The sequence below is a fragment of the Humulus lupulus genome, chromosome 7 (assembly GCF_963169125.1).
Source record: "Humulus lupulus chromosome 7, drHumLupu1.1, whole genome shotgun sequence".
In the NCBI taxonomy this organism is placed as follows: Eukaryota; Viridiplantae; Streptophyta; class Magnoliopsida; order Rosales; family Cannabaceae; genus Humulus; species Humulus lupulus.
Genome location: NC_084799.1, coordinates 31,702,542 through 31,718,645, shown reverse-complemented (window position 1 = coordinate 31,718,645; position 16,104 = coordinate 31,702,542). Strand labels below are relative to the sequence as shown.

At 39.4% G+C, this 16,104-nt stretch overlaps 3 protein-coding genes and 1 non-coding gene across 4 annotated transcripts; 1 reads left to right on the top strand and 3 right to left on the bottom strand.

Annotated features, from left to right (window-relative positions):
* The first annotated feature begins 8,066 nt into the window (after positions 1–8,066).
* LOC133791096 (uncharacterized) lies at positions 8,067–10,696 on the top strand. The gene is made up of 4 exons (XM_062228989.1): positions 8,067–8,428; positions 8,855–8,958; positions 10,053–10,182; positions 10,309–10,696. The coding sequence occupies exons 1-4, from the start codon at positions 8,318–8,320 to the stop codon at positions 10,345–10,347; spliced, it is 384 nt and encodes a 127-aa protein (XP_062084973.1). The 5' UTR covers positions 8,067–8,317; the 3' UTR covers positions 10,348–10,696.
* Positions 10,697–10,858: 162 nt separating this feature from the next.
* Positions 10,859–13,373, bottom strand: LOC133791095 (PGR5-like protein 1B, chloroplastic). The gene is made up of 7 exons (XM_062228988.1): positions 12,856–13,373; positions 12,691–12,753; positions 12,505–12,591; positions 11,910–12,147; positions 11,728–11,801; positions 11,519–11,617; positions 10,859–11,171 (listed from the first exon to the last, which is right to left on the bottom strand). Exons 1-7 carry the CDS (start codon positions 13,111–13,113, stop codon positions 11,088–11,090), a joined length of 903 nt encoding a protein of 300 aa, XP_062084972.1. The 5' UTR covers positions 13,114–13,373; the 3' UTR covers positions 10,859–11,087.
* An 84-nt stretch (positions 13,374–13,457) lies between these two features.
* Positions 13,458–13,529, bottom strand: TRNAG-UCC (transfer RNA glycine (anticodon UCC)). The gene has a single exon. It is a non-coding gene; the product is annotated as a tRNA-Gly (tRNA).
* Positions 13,530–13,821: 292 nt separating this feature from the next.
* On the bottom strand, positions 13,822–15,832 carry LOC133791094 (xyloglucan galactosyltransferase MUR3-like). The gene has a single exon (XM_062228987.1). The coding sequence runs from the start codon at positions 15,680–15,682 to the stop codon at positions 13,952–13,954; it is 1,731 nt and encodes a 576-aa protein (XP_062084971.1). The 5' UTR covers positions 15,683–15,832; the 3' UTR covers positions 13,822–13,951.
* Between the last annotated feature and the right edge of the window lie 272 nt (positions 15,833–16,104).

The following is a 16,104-nucleotide window of genomic DNA, read 5'->3' as shown; positions in this document are numbered from 1 at the left end:
CCCAAGTCCTTTGGTTAAAAACGTGCATCTAAGTGTTATTAACAGGCTAAGGTGGAAAACCAATAAAAAGGAAATGATATATTTTATTAAATACATAAAACTGTTCATGGGCCCACAAAATCTTTTACAAGTTATTTGCAACTCAAAATGGTCATTACTGTTTCAAATTTACAAACCCGCCGACCTAAGCGGCAAAAATAGGGTAAAGCCCCTAGTTCCTCTGAGAACTCCTTAGCCGTGGTGGTCAAGCAGCCGCATACGTATACATCACCACCTAAGCTCTCCACTCAAGGTTGGGTGAGCTTTTCTTTCCCTTTACATGCACCACATAGCACCCATGAGCCAAAGCCCAGCAAGAAAACACAATATTGCATATAGATATTAACAACTGATTATTATTATAATCACACAGAGCTTATAGCTCTTAAACGGATGAGTGATTCAACACTTGAGGTTCTGGTAAACCATACTGAGTGACTGACAAGCAAGTCACTAATTTAAACAGATGAGTGACTGCTGGGTAAGTCATTAGCTTAAACAGATGACAGACTGATGGATAAGTCTCTAACTTAACAGATGAGTGACTGATGGGTAAGTCACACAAGTGCTTTTAGTTTTCATCGAACTTGAGGTCGGTCTGGCATTAACGCTCTTCTGAGTCGTTTAATGCAGATATCGATTATATCTAATATTTATTGGCTTGTGTTGAACCCGCTAAGACCGTCCTGACTTATGAGTCAGCACTGTGTGGCCAGTGCCCAGTACCACTACCGAACCTGACTAATAAGTCATAGCTTCACAGTTGATACCGACACCTTTGCCAATTCTGACTAAGTAGTCAGTACCATGCACAAGTGAGCAAGATTTGCTAAGCATCCAATAATCAATCCATGTCCACATTTACACAATCAACATGCCTCATAAACAACCATGCATGTCACATATGGGGTGCAGTTTTCTTACCTCTGGTTCGAGTGAGAATTAATATAAGAATGACTCTTGAGAACGACCTGTCTTTTTGTCCCTTAGCGGTTACCTGGTCATAACCAATTATGGGATTCCATCAATAAAATGAATAACAAAGGTTCCCAAACCAAAACCTAGCCTCCGAGACATTGAATCCTACTAAACCGGGTAGTAGGATTGATCCCGAGGCCTAAGGCTAGAATCCCCGAGCCAAAAACTCATTTCTAGCCAAAATGCCAATAAGGGTCGCGGCCCTCCCTAGACATGCCGCGGCCCACCCCTCAAATAGAGGCGGCCTCCCTCAGCACCCAGCATGAGCCGCGGCCCTCCCTAGCCATGTCGCGGCCTAACCTATACTTCAGCCAAAACTCTGGTTTTCCTCCCTTGCGATTTTCCTTGAAACCAACCCTCCAAAACAAACCCAAACACCACCCAAACATCCAATACAACCCCTAACTCCCAAACTCCCAAGGCTTACTTCCCAAGCTTGAATCCTCAACAATGGCTCAAAAATCACAAAGAAAATGGAGGAGAAAGAAGGTACGGGTAAGCTCTTAAAATTACTCTGTTTCTCTTCATTTCTACAGCCATAAATGGCTTATATCTATCCTAGGGGTGAAAAGACCAAACTACCCCTAGTCAATTAAAGGTTTCCAAAGACTGCAAGGGCAAAATTGACATTTCCCACTTATCTCATTAATCATAATTAACGCTCTCCAATTCCCGCTATTTTCGATAATCTCAAACACCAATAATTTATATCTCGTTACCCTTTAATTCCTGGTAACGCTCCAATCATTAAAATCACCCCGAGACTCATCCCGAGCCTCGAACTTAAACCTGTTATGACTAGATCGCTAATCAATATTCCAAGATCGTCTCATGCCGAATAGCTCGAACAAACCCACATTATAATGTGGTCTCAACAATATATCACCGACATGCATATATACAATTATGCCCTCAATGGGCCAAATTACCAAAATACCCCTGTCATGAAATGTGGACCCACATGCATGCATTTAACATCATATTATAATATAATTCACATAAACGTGCATATATTCATTTAATGGCGTAATTAAACATTTATGGACCTCCCGGCCTACTAATCAAGCCATTAAACCGCATTAAGGATTTCGGGGCATTACAGAGAGGGTTCAAGGAAGGGACTTTTTAACTTTTAATCATTGGGATTCAGAGAGAAAAGCATAGTGTGATTATACACCGAAAGTTGAAATACTCCCAAGACTGTTGAAACTCAAGAACCCTAGTTCTTTGATCATAATTTTGGGATTCAATATCAATAAGAACACTATGTGGACGTAGGTCATTACCATCCAATTGGGGCTGAACCACTATAAATCACTTGTGTCATTTTCTTTCCCTTTGATCCTCTTCTTTATTTCCTTTTTTGTTCTTTATCGTTTATTTGACTTTGTGTCGTTGACCAAATCAAGGGTCAACATTTTGGTGCTTTCATTGAGAGCTTAAACAAAAAACTTCAAGAAGATAATATGGCGAAGACATCCAAGAGAGCTGGACAGGCTGCTGGCGCTGCATCCTCTCAACCTCCTCCTCCAAATGTGGCTGAAAATGAGACACACTTGGATTTTGAGGAGGAAGAAATGGATTCTGAGACGTTGAGGACAACACTGAGTGTGTTACAGGACGAGTTGGCCAATCTGAGGGCCAATCAGGAGAATGCAGCAGAGACCTTGGCGCTGTAGCAGAGGGAGATTGAGCGTCAGCGTCAGGAGCTGAATGAGCGGTAGGCGGACATGGACCATCGACAGAGAGATGCCACGGCCACTCTTGAAGTAGCCATTCAGTTGGCCCAAGGACAAGCTGTGCTGGCCTTTCAACCAGATCAGCCACCAAATGCACCACCGCAATAGGCCCCAAATCCGAGTCCTCCGCTCCAGCCAGCTAGTCCTCAAAGACCGGAGTAGCCGCATGTTGCTCAGGAGGATGTCTCAATTCAGGATCATGAGCAACGACTGCCCTCTCAAGCTGCTCACGGCAATCCCCAGCGCCAGAGACAGAATAGGGCTGGGCAGCCTCCTCGCAGCCCTAGACGCCCAAGGGATGATGAACCAAATCCACCGAGCAGGGGGCAGCGTCTTTCTGCTAACAAAAGGCACAACGAGTTAGGCTCTGCGGTCAGGGGCCCTCCATGGCATAATAATGCACGGGGACCCATCAATCAATGCAGGCCTCCCCCTAGCACTCGGGAAATGCCAGCTAGAGGAGGAAACAACGTGACCAGCCGGTCACGCCATAGTCGGTCATAGTTTAGGGACGACCATGACTATAATGAGGTTGATTCCAGCAGGAGGATTGCTGGTCGAGGGGTGAGGAAAGAGGTGGAGAAAAAAACCCCCCATTGAGAGAAAATAAGCCTACGAGCCATAACATTGGGGTGCAGCCCAGACAGCATAACGTCTTTGATCGACTGGGCGCTAGCGAACAAAGGCACATATACCTATATTATTTAAGCTAGTGAAAGGATCACTTATCTATAAGCCCCAGTGACCCTATCGTCACATGTCTATTGGGAACGGAACCCACCTCAGTGACTAGTACAACTGTCACTCTTCTATTTTGGGTCAAAAGACCCGGATGATTATTATGATCATTGGTTGATGTGTTATACTCAACACTACGTGAACTCATTTGCCTGCTTGAATAGGGCTATCTCTACTAGGCACGTGCCTTATGATTTGATGACATGTTATTACTGTTCATGAACATATTAAGTTTTCTTGCTGGGCTTCGGCTCATGGGTGCTATGTGGTGCAGGTAAAGGCAAAAGAAAGCTGGACCATCCTTGAGTTGGAGAGCTTAGGTGACGATGTGTACATATGCGGCTGCTCGACCGCCACGGCCGAGGGTTGAAAGAGGAACTAGGGTTAAACCCTGTTTTGCCGCTTAAATCGGCTGTTGTAAATATTTTCTTGTAATAGACCTCTAGATTATATTTTTGGGATCCCAATGTATACAGTAAACGTTCTAATGAAACGTTATATCTTAACCAAAAATTTTAATCCCTAAACTGCTAATCATACTTAGTTACACGATTTTGGCCAAATGACTCGATTAGCGAGTTTAGCACTGTTTATAAGGCACACTGTAACAGTCCCTGGAGTTTGGGGCGTTACAAAGATGATGGCCCTAACTGCTGGGGTTAGGCGCCATTCTCCCCTTTGGAACAGCCTAAGAAAGAATGGGGTAAAAAGTACCCAGGAGTTTCTTGATCAAGCTGATCGATACATCAAGCTCGAGGACGCGATTGCCAACGAGGGGAAGTCGCCTACGAAAGACAAGGGACCAAGGGAAGATCCCGCCAAAGCCGCCAATGGGCCGGATATACCCAATGGCAACGACAAAGGCAACGGGAACGGAAATGGTAAGAATGGTGGAAAAAGGGTGAATAATGAGCCATCAACGTCCAAAAATAAACGCCCCAAAGGCAATAGGTATGAGCCGAGATTCACCAACTATACGACCCTTGTCGAGAGTAGAGCAGAGGTCTACCAGGCGACCAATGCCAATGTCCCTTATAAGCGACCGACACCTATAAGAAAGGATATCTCCAAGAGAGATACAACAAAATTCTATCGTTTTCACAACGACTACGGACATGACACCAATGAGTGTAACCAGTTGAAGGACGATATTGAGTTCCTGATCAAACAAGGACACCTAAGGAGATACGTATGAGTCGCAGAAGGGTCTCAGTGAGAGGCTCAAGGAGGCAACGAGCAGGTGCCTGCACGCCAACACTCGCCACCTTTACAACCAGCTCCTATGGCAGGTACGTTACTCACCATCTGTAGCGGCCCACACCTTGCAGGGGATAGTGGGAAGGCAATGGAGCGGTATGCTCGGACCTTATGCCACAACCAGGACATCGAGATGATGAGTGTGGAGGATCGAGCACCTAAGAAAGCTCGAACAGAGGAGGAGTTGATAACCTTCTCTGAAGATGATGCCCAGCATGTCCGGTTCCAACATTCAGATCCACTGGTCGTGGACGTCCAGATTGCCAATATGATGGTTAAGAGGGTGTTGGTTGACACAGGGAGCTCAGTCAACATCTTGTATAAGTCTTCATTGGAGAGGATGAAGTTGTCCATCAAGGACCTGGAGCCGTGCAACCAAACCATATATGGTTTTTCTAGTGAAGGGCTCACGCCAACAGGGTCGATTAGGCTCCCCGTTACAGCAGGAACTGCGCTTGCAAATAGGACATTACTCACTATTTTCATAGTAGTTGATTGTCCTTCCGCATATAATGCTGTAATTGGGAGGCCTATTCTGGTCGACCTGCGAGCTGTAACCTCGGTTTGGCACCTTGCCATGAAATTCCCAACTGACGCAGGGGTAGGATGCGTATTGGGAAACCAACAAGAAGTGAGGGAGTGCTACAACGTCTCGATATCTAAGGCAAAGAAATGTGGATCGAGGGAAACCGCCGGAAAAGAGTTGCAAACAGCCAATGAAGTGCAAGCCCAATCAGGTGGTTGTGTCACCAAATAGGGTGTTGGCCAAAGTGATGATAGAGATTTGGATCCTCGCTTTGGGGATTGTGATGAAGAAGTAGGACCCATCGAGGACCTCGAAGAGGTCCAACTCGATGAAGCAGATCCGACCAGGGTTGTGAAAGTTGGTAAAAACTTAGAAACAATTTTTAAAGAAGAACTAGGAGGTCTTTGCCTGGTCGCATAAAGACATGGTTTGGCTAGACCCGACAGTTATCAACCATGTCCTGAACATAGACAAAAGTTTTCCACCAGTACAACAGAAAAGAAGGCTGCTCGATAAAGACAGATCAAAAGCTCTGAAGGAAGAAGTCGATAAGCTAAAGGAGAATGGATTCATCAGGGTAGTGTTTTATCCATGGTGGGTCTCTAATCTCGTACTAGTACCCAAGCCAAATGGCAGGTGGAGAACGTGCGTAGATTTCACAGACCTTAATAAAGCCTGCCCTAAAGATTGTTTCCCACTCCCTAGAATCGACCAGTTGGTCGATGCCACTGCAGGACACGAGATCCTATCATTCATGGATGCATACTCTGGGTACAATCAGATCAGTATGCATCCACTTGATGAAGATCACACTAGCTTTCAGACCGATACAATACTTTACTGTTACAAGGTAATGCCCTTCGGTTTGAAAAATGCTGGTGCGACTTAACAGCGACTAGTCAATCACATGTTCAAGGAACTGATCGGTACAAACATGGAAGTATATGTTGATGACATGCTGGTTAAGTTGAAGAAGGCAGAAGGACACATAGGAGACTTGCAAGAATGCTTCAACGTCTTGAATAAATATCAGATGAAGCAAAATCCCCTCATATGTTCCTTCAGAGTTGGATCGGGGAAATTCTTGGGATTTATAGTAAACTCACGAGGAATTGAAGCTAATCCCGAGAAGTTCAAGGCCCTGGTTGATATGAAATCGCCAGTAAGAATCAAAGACGTTCAAAGTTTAACTGGAAGGATTGCTGCTCTAAGTACACTTAGTTCCTTGTAAATGATATTTCAGTAACTAATTTAATTACTGAAATGAGATCTCTATCATTTAACACCTTGAACCAAACTAAAAGGAAACCATCGTTTCACTTCTTCATCAGAAGCTATAGATGTTCATATCTATGATTAACACTCCCACTGAATTATACTACCGAGTTCCCAAGATGTAAGTATGGGCTAGTCCGTAGGGTAAGCTGGTAACGAACAAGTTGAAGAACTCAAATAATACAATTAGTTAGAATACTGACCACTCATAATTGAGATTGAATTGACCTATGGTCAACTATATGATATGACTAGAATAGAGAATAACGATATGTTTACTTATCTTATCAATTGTCAATATCGGCCCTGTTCTATGTAACAAATACATTCGATCTTATCTACTTTGCTAATGTTCTAGAAAGAACATAACACTGTAATGTGTAAGTAGATCATATCGTAGATTGACAAGTCAGTGTAAATCCTGTGCACTGACTAATCTTAGGACTAGCTTATTTTGAACATATAATCATATTTATATTCCACTGTGATGACGTCACTATAAATAAGATTAGCTATATGCTCGGGATTTAATAGAAGTTTATATTAAACAAATAATCATGAAAATAAAATATGTGAGCAAAGTGATTAACCAAGTCAAAAAATGATTTCTATTCTTTTATTGATAATAAAATGAGATTACAAAGAATTTGGGTTTTAATTAAGGCATAAAACCCCAACAGTTAAATGTTTGTGGAACTTGCCAACGTTTGGCTACTAAACCTATATCCAATTGACCTAAACATCACAGGGAAAAACCTTTTGACAACTTTTTCCCTTTTCAAAAAAAAAAAACTAATCAGCTAACCTAAGCTTTCATATGTTAAAAGTACCCTAAAATATTCAACTACCTAGCTTCATGGTACCTGGTTACTTAAACAGATTTGAAGAAAGAAAAAGAAGAATAAGAAAGACAGAAGAAGAAGAAGAAGAATAAGAAGAAAGAAAGAAAGAAGAAGAAGAAAAAGAAGAAAGAAAGAAGAAGAACTAGGTCGTCATCGTCGTCGTCGTCGGAGGTGGCATCGTCAGAAGATATCTGAGATGGACATTGAATGGGGGAGGAGAAAGAAAGAAATGAGAAGATAGAGAGATCGTGAGGGAGAAAAGAGAAAATAAGAGAGAGTTGTGTAATAAAGTTTATGGTAATTTATTTACCATATTTTAAAATTTTTTTTCTAAAACTTACTATATTTTATATAATTAATTTTTTTCCATAAATTTAAAAACTATATATATTTTTCTCATATTTATGTAAACTACCCTAAGCAGTTTGTGCCACCTATTAGATATACTCTTATTCTTGGATCTAATAAGTTTTAACAAAAAAAATTATAATAATGAAAAAAGAAGAGCCAAATTATGTAAAGAATTTATATGTATGTCAAAAAGAATAAATATGTACACTCAAAACGGCATCGTTTTAGAGTTTCATAAGCTAGCTAACATAGGGCACGTGCAACTCCACCATTGTAGGAATATTTAATTCTAGTAGCCTACAATACAGCGAAGCATTCTTCACTTTTTAGCTTCTTTTTTTCACTGAAAAATCCAAATTTCAGTTTATTGTATTTCCTAATTTCTTTCTCATCCAATTTAATTTACATTGGAAAATCTAAAACCCTAAAATTTTTCCGATTCTTTGATTTCAATCGTTTGAGTAATTAAAACCAGATTGGCAAAGTTTAGCTAACTCGAGTCCTGTCTCTCTCCACAACTTGAGAAAAAATTCCCAATTTCGAATAGTTTTCATCTGATTATCTTTTCAAGTATGAAAGAAGGAAAATCCCTAAAATTGAACGGCCAATTGAATCACCAGAACGGTCACTTGTCTCCGTTCAAATTCGCCAAGTTGTTGGATCCAGAAGCTTCATGGGACAAGGTAATCTCCAGTTTCTTGTATTCTTCGCCGTTTTTCAAACTTTGATTACTGTTATTGTTTTGTTTGGTTACTGGGAAAGTGCGGTGAAAAGAAGAGTAGGGAGAGAAATAGAATATCATTACTGTGGCATTGGATAGCTACTGATTGATCAATTGACCTTTTTTTCTAATATTTTCTTTTGAGGATTTGAAAAGAGAGGGAGTTGGATTTATGTTTTATATAATCAGATTTGACGTATCAAGCATAACTGGGAAGTGTTTAGAGTGTAGTTTGGTACTAGTAAAAGGAAATATAGAAGTGCACAACTTTTCATGTAACAGTGAGAGAAACTGCTATTATGCAAATTGAAGTAAGAAATTTGGAACCCAATTCATTAGTTCCCTTGTTAATTACCTTTGTTCATTGCATTGATACAATTTTGTGCAGGATCAACTGGGTGATGTCTTGCATTGGATCCGACAAGTGGTGGCCCTAGTTTGTGGGTTACTATGGGGAGCCATACCTTTGGTTGGTGGTATATGGTTTATGATGTAAGCTCTCGCTTTAGCACTGTCTAATCTATAACTCTTGTACAAATTACAATATACATATAGATCTCTGCCTTCTTTCTTTGATATTTAGAAGGCCCAGATTTAAAGTTCTTGATGACCTGTTCTGTGACATTAGGCTATCAGAGATTTCGATTCCAGCAAAAGGTCCAGATTTAAACTTCTTGATGGACCTTTCCGCATTGAAGAATTGTAACAGTTAATGCAGCTATGTTATCTTAGAAGTATTTAGCTGATGGAAAAACTTCTACTGGAATTACGAGTTGAATTGATAGGTTTCTGGGATTGCGTTGTCTGTGTAGATGGTGTGTTCAACCATGTATAGATATGGATATACTTACGTAGGCTATGATTGATTAGAAGTTTTTTGGTGTTTTATCCGGCGATTGACACATTAGTGTTTTGGTCCTTTTAGATATCAAGCTTTGGCAACTAGTGGAAAGCTTCTCTGGTTACTGGTTCATTCACCTTGTTGGCTCCTTATTAATGGAAGTCTAAGAGGGTGAATATTATATTTGAAAAATAAAATCTTTCAAGAGTTAAGAAATTCTCCTTTTTTATATTTTTACTAGGATAAATTGTGATTAAGCTATTAATTGTAAGTTAAGATTTTAAACTTCGTTCATTTTAGGATATGGACTTAAAGCTTTGACTACCTGAGTTTAGGCGAGTCATAGGAAAAGGAAAGCTTTGGGTTGACCTGTGGTTTGGTAAAAAATTGTGTGGTGGGTGTCACAGCTTGCTTTCTTCTTAATGCTGTACTCATTTAGGCTAAGAGAAGCATTTGAATTGTTTCAACTGCTTCATAGATCTAAGATCGTTTGTCTTGCTAAGAAACATGGCTTTTGGGTGTTACTTGTCTTCAAATTCATTTCAATTGTGCCACTATATCCTTTGGTTTGATAGAATGTTAGCATTTTTTTTAATTATGTGGATATTACTCATCTTCATTAAACTCAATCCAATGTCTCTCTTCCTTTGTAATTTCTCGATTTGAATGACCCCTAAATTTTTTAATATCCATAAATTGATGTCAAAACTTTTGTTAACCTGTTGGAACTGATTGCCACTTACAGTTTTCTTGCGATATCATCTGGGATAATATACGGTTATTATGCAATGATACTAAAGGTTGATGAAGAAGATTTTGGTGGTCATGGAGCTCTCCTTCAAGAAGGACTGTTTGCTTCCGTTACTCTCTTTCTGGTACTTATCTTTATCTATTATCATTATTACTTCTTTTTCCTTCCTTTTCCTTTTCAAAGAATGTCTACACATCAAAATAGCGGTAAAACAAGAAAAATGTGGAACTTACTCGGTTCTGGTTTACAGCTTGCTTGGGTTCTGGTTTACAGCTTGGGCCACTTCTGATAGGGTTATGTATTGTTCACCAGCATCTCTATCCGTTGAGGCAAAAATTATGACTTTGGAGGCTGGAGGTGCTATTCCGTAGCTTAACAAACAATGAGAAAGTTTTTTTTTTTTAATCAATTAGTCTTTATTAGTTGTTCTTTGCATTATGATTGTACAATCATGTCGAACTTGCAGAGCTTGAGTGTGCTACCTTCTGGTTTGTGGTAAATAGATCGAACAATTTTCTTCATAAACTTTGGCGCTGTGTAGCTAATCATGGCCTCTACGATTGAGTATCAAAATTTTGATTCTGTAATTTTTAATAAGAGCGCCTATGAGCAAAATTCTTGAGGACAAACCTTTATAATCATCTTTTGTTATAGTGAATTTTCTTCTATTCCAATTATGAAAGAAAGTCTTGTAGCAAGGGAAAGTTGATTCTGAACTCAGATAGTTACAATGACGACCTGTATGTTGTCCTTGCGAATCGAGATGTCCATAGTTTAAATAGAAGCATAAGACAATTCGGTTTTGTTCTAAATTCAAATCTTTCTTTCTCTACTTTTCATATTTGATCACCTTATGATGATTAATGCTGGCGTTGGTTGCCAAAATTACATACAGATTGCTTTTATTATTTAAAGGGTAAAATGAAAATATAAAACAGCTAAACAGTCTTAAGGAAATCACAAAAAGGATTTTGACTGAAAAAAGAAAAAGGAAAAAAATGGGAAGCCACTGTACATAAAGCTCAAATATTACAGCCATCTTCGCCGATTTCTTCGAGAAACTAGATAAATGCGACCATATACCCATCTCCTACCCAATCTTGAATCGGATTTCTGCACCAAAAAGAAAAAAGAAAAAAGAAAAATCAAGCTACGTCTCTTAAACATATATGTATTAGACAAACATGTCACACTGATGTGATAATGACTAGAATACTATTTTTTTCTATAAACATATAAGAGGCAGTTGCGTCTCAGCTAGGTTTGAACCCCACCCACTACTCACAATACACCAGCCAACAACTTGGGTGTTCTATATACAAGACGATATGATATGGACTTGGAATCCCAGTGAACATTAGAGTCGAGATTTGTCAAACGACAATAAAAAAAAATGAAAAAGGACAAAAACTGAAGCAACTTAAATTTTCTAGTGTGAGAAACCATTAAGTACTAATTACCTCAGCCTTGGTGCGAAACTCTAATAGGCTCTCGCATACATGACAATCTGCTCTATGTGGGGAGTCATTAGATTGATCTGATTTCACGAATGCAAAAACCTGCAGGACAGTAGTACTGAAATCAGTGAGAATGAAGCAAGAGCAATCAAAAGTTTAAGAAGAGCCTATTAGATAGACTTGACAATATGTTATGATAGTAATTGGCTAACCTCCTCCCCACAATTTGGGCATGCCCCCTTTAATGCTACTAAGTCATTTCTCCACAAGCCTTGAAGAACTTTTACTGCAAACATATGCATTTAGGTTAAGTAAGCTGCATTTGGAAACATTCCCAGACCAATTGGGATTTGAAAAATGATTCATATTCCTCAAACACATATGTTTAACAAACCAGAAGCCGAGGCAATTGGGTAGCCAATGAGAGAACCGAATACCATAAATAAAACACCATTCACCGTGGCAAGAAACTCTAATGCAGGCACTTGGTTGATGTAAGACTTTCCTGAATTATATGCATCTTGATAAGCAAGTCCAATAGTGTAGATTATGGGCACAACGCAAGCTGAACTGCCAATAGCAAGAAAGAGCACCCATATGCTCGCTAATGTGAAAACCTGTGATAAATCTACCTGCCCTACATCCATGTCACTCAATATTCAAGTCCAGAAAACAAAAAAGAATAGAAAAAAAAAGCCACCATTGCTTCCAAGACTCAACTCCTATTCCATCAAATATGACATAAATCCAAATATGCCGTGAAGTCATAAGCTTTACCATATGAAAGACAATTTGCTACGTGTCAAACTATAAAACCATACTTTTGACTTCCAAAAATAACACATATCACAGTCTTTACATTATAAAACACTAAACATTGTCATAAATATCATGACGAGATATTAGGATGAATTGGGTTGGTGATTAATTAGTGCAAAAATTAAGTTTAACATAATAAAATAAAAAAAATTCTAAAATGAACTAATCACCTCAGCATCTGCATACGTTGATTGTCGTCTAAGACTACACCGAGGGTATTTCACAACGCTTTTCGAACCATACCACCGAAGCTTCATCTGTTCCAAACATCCAACAAAAAATCACCCCATTAACAAAATCGCATAAGAAACAAACACCAAAAGACGAAACAAGCAAATGAGTGTGTAAAGGCAAACCTCTACTCTATCAAACATGTCGTCCACTATCAAAGGCTTCCCACTGTAATAAGAATCCCTAGCCTATAACCCAAAAAAACCCAATACCCAGAAAAAGTCAAATCGCTTCCAAAACCCCATAACTCAAAAAAAAAAAAAAGAAGAAAAAAATAATTTTATGTTTACTTGACGATAAAGGGCTTCCAAAGTTTCTTTGCTGGCAGTCTCGATGGGGCCGACGAAGATACAAGAAGGGCCTTGAACAAGGTCATCACGAGTGGTGGGGAAATTATGACCGTTAGCGGATATCCGAACTGGAAACGGGGGTCCGGGTCTGGAGGTCCGGCAAAGCTCCAGGAATGAGGAGGAGGAAGAACCGATCACGTGAGGGGCGAAGGAAGGGCTTGTGCCACAGGCCATACAGCGTGGTGGAGATGGAGGCATTGAAAGCAGAACCAGAAGAAGATAAGCGGTTCAGATTAAATATATAAAAAAAAGGCTCTCTTTCATTTTTACTATTTTGACAACGTTCAAACAGGAGATTTGAGCCACGCAATTTTAGCAAAATCAAAGGCCAGAATTGAAATGTGAGATTGGAATTTTAGCAAAATCAAGGGCCTGAATTGAAATGTGAGATTGGAATTTTTCGAATTGCCGAAATCCCCCTTGAGGCTGTCGTTGTTTTGTTTGGCGCGTAAGTATTTGTTCTGGCACCCCTGAGATACTATTTCCTGCTTCGCGATTGGTTCCGCTTTTTTGAGCTATAAAAATAAATAGCTTAAAAAGTTTGCGTCTGCCGGGAGTCGAACCCGGGTCTATTGCTTGGAAGGCAATTATCCTAACCGTTGGACTACAAACGCTTGGTGTTAAATGGGCTGAATAAATATTATATATCAGTTTAAATATAATATTATGATTCAGAAAACTAAGTACATTAATGCACTGTTCTTTGAGATTGTTTCATTTGTAAACATTTTGACCATGAAATTATAATTACCTGCATTTTTAAAGCTCACACAAAAAAATTTATTGTTCATTGCTAAACACTTGATTTTGATTGATCATTAGTAGTGTGGTGTGGTGTGAGTGTTATTTCTAATGGGATATGCAAATTTGTAAATTACTGACAAATTAACTCAATAACTAAAGGAATAAACAAAAAAACGAAAATATTCATAGTAGAAACATTGACTCTACTAGTTTAACTGGCTGCTTACAACAACAACTACAAAAATATTCCCTCCTATGTTTTCCTCTATAGTCTAAACCAATTAACATTCAGCTATGTTTTTTCAAAGTAACGATCCCATTCATGATCTTCAACTGTCCCAAAAAAGTTGTATTTCCAAGACACTTCTTCTGCATAATCCAAACTGGAATCCTTACCCTCCTCCATTTCTCTCCTTAATCTACTCACTTTTTCAACAACTCCTTTGATTGAGATATCAAAGGCATCATCAAGATTCTTCAATTTCGAACCAGCATATATCACTTTTGGTATCAATCTTATAACTTCTTCTCTCATTGCTGCAACTCTCTGTTTGGGTATTCGAAGCAGAGTCTTCTCAATGCTGACCTTCCTCTTTTTGACATCAATATCAGGTATAAACGCAGAATAGTTGGTAAAACTTTTTGGCAAATGCCACAAATATTGAATGTAAGCCGAGCCCGGATGAAAGAAGACCGGAATACACCCTGCCAAGATGGAATCGAAGGCCGATCTTCGAGTACTCGAATCCCCCGGAGGCTGCAAGCAAAAAACAGAGCTTTGAAACATTTTCATAACGAATTCTGGATTTTGACACTTGTTTGATCCATCACGACATTCTAACAGCTTGCATTTCTTCCTAGAAACCCTGCATTGCTCGATGACCTCACCGCGAATCGATTCTCGAATATTAGGCCTCTGGCCTCCGGCAAAGGAGAACAGGAAAGGCCTTCTTTGTCTCCTCATTCTGTTCTGCCATTGAAACACTTCTCCATCTTTTGAAGGGTGAAAGTAAGTCGGATACGGTATGGCAAAGTCGTTGTTATGCCAAGGACTTGATTCTATTGTCAAAATTGTCATGTTTTTCGACTCGGGTAAGAAGAGAAACTTGTTCCCCCAATCAAATTCCTCATCACTTAGCCTCCTGAAATCCCAAGTTATCCTTCCCGCGACGAGAAAATGATCCCTGCCCGACATTTTTCTCCACTCGGGTTTCTGTCTCAGCCATTTCACGAGCCCAAGTGAGTCAGAGTCTCTAATGGAAATGTTGTAACCCCAAAGATACCGTGCAACATCGAGACCAGCGTAGTATGGTACGAAGAATGCCGACGCCAACGACGAGTCGTTTGTCAAGCACTCGTATTGCTTCATCCTGTTGTGGAATATGACCTCTAATGAGAACTGGTTCGTCGTATACCAACCTCTGTTCGAATAGACTCTCCCGGAATTTGAAAGAGGCGGACCAAAACCAGAGTTTGATGTGAACTCACACATGTTGGTCCAATTACTAAGCGTTCGACAGTTCTTCAACAAATCCTGGTTGAATCTTCTTGGAAGATTATGAATGTAGATATGTCGGCCTGCACATGTATCTGAGTCTTCATTGGATTCTCGCTCTCGTTTGGTATCGTTTATAGGTTTTGCATCTAACTCTACTCTGTTTTCTCTGCTTCGAGATTCAATAGCCGATGGCGCTAATTGATTATCAGGCATCAAAATAGTATCAATGGCTTCAAATCCATTATCACTAATGTGAAAAGCACTACTGGGTTTGTCCCAGTTTTTGGTTCTGAGAACATTGTTAATGTCCTCTATTTGTTTGTCAAACAAGGTACTATTTTCATAAAAGGGTATAGGCTCAAAAATACTATCAAATTTGAATGTAATGGAGCCCTTTGTAATTCTTGAATTAGAATTACAAAGGCAAAGCAATAAATACCAGAGAAGAAAAGAGGCCAAGACGACGAACCAGAAGCGGCATTTGACGATGATGGTCATAGTAGTTTTGTCTCCAAAAACCTTCATGGATGATAACTCTTATCGGGGTCGTAGAATGTTCTGGTCAATCTCCAACCATAGAAGAAAAAGATGAACAAAAATGGTGAAGGGTAAAGATGGTTACTTTCAGATCATAGAGGTTTAAGAAATTGAAAAAGGCATCGCTTGAAAGGTAAAGAAAGGATTGCTTTGAAATTGAACAGGAATAAGGAAAACAAACAAATGAAATTGGGATGGTTGTTGAAGCATTCAAATTTTTTCTCTTTTTTTTTTCTTAATTATTATTGGTAAGAATGAAACTTTTTTTAAGTAACAATTGATACTGGTTTTGGAACATTCTATATATACATTGCCGCGTATAGGGCATATTTGATAGGAAAATCAATTGGCAGGGTCATTGGTAATGTAGATTAAGACAGAAAAAGATATTTGGAGGCTTTATAGTTACG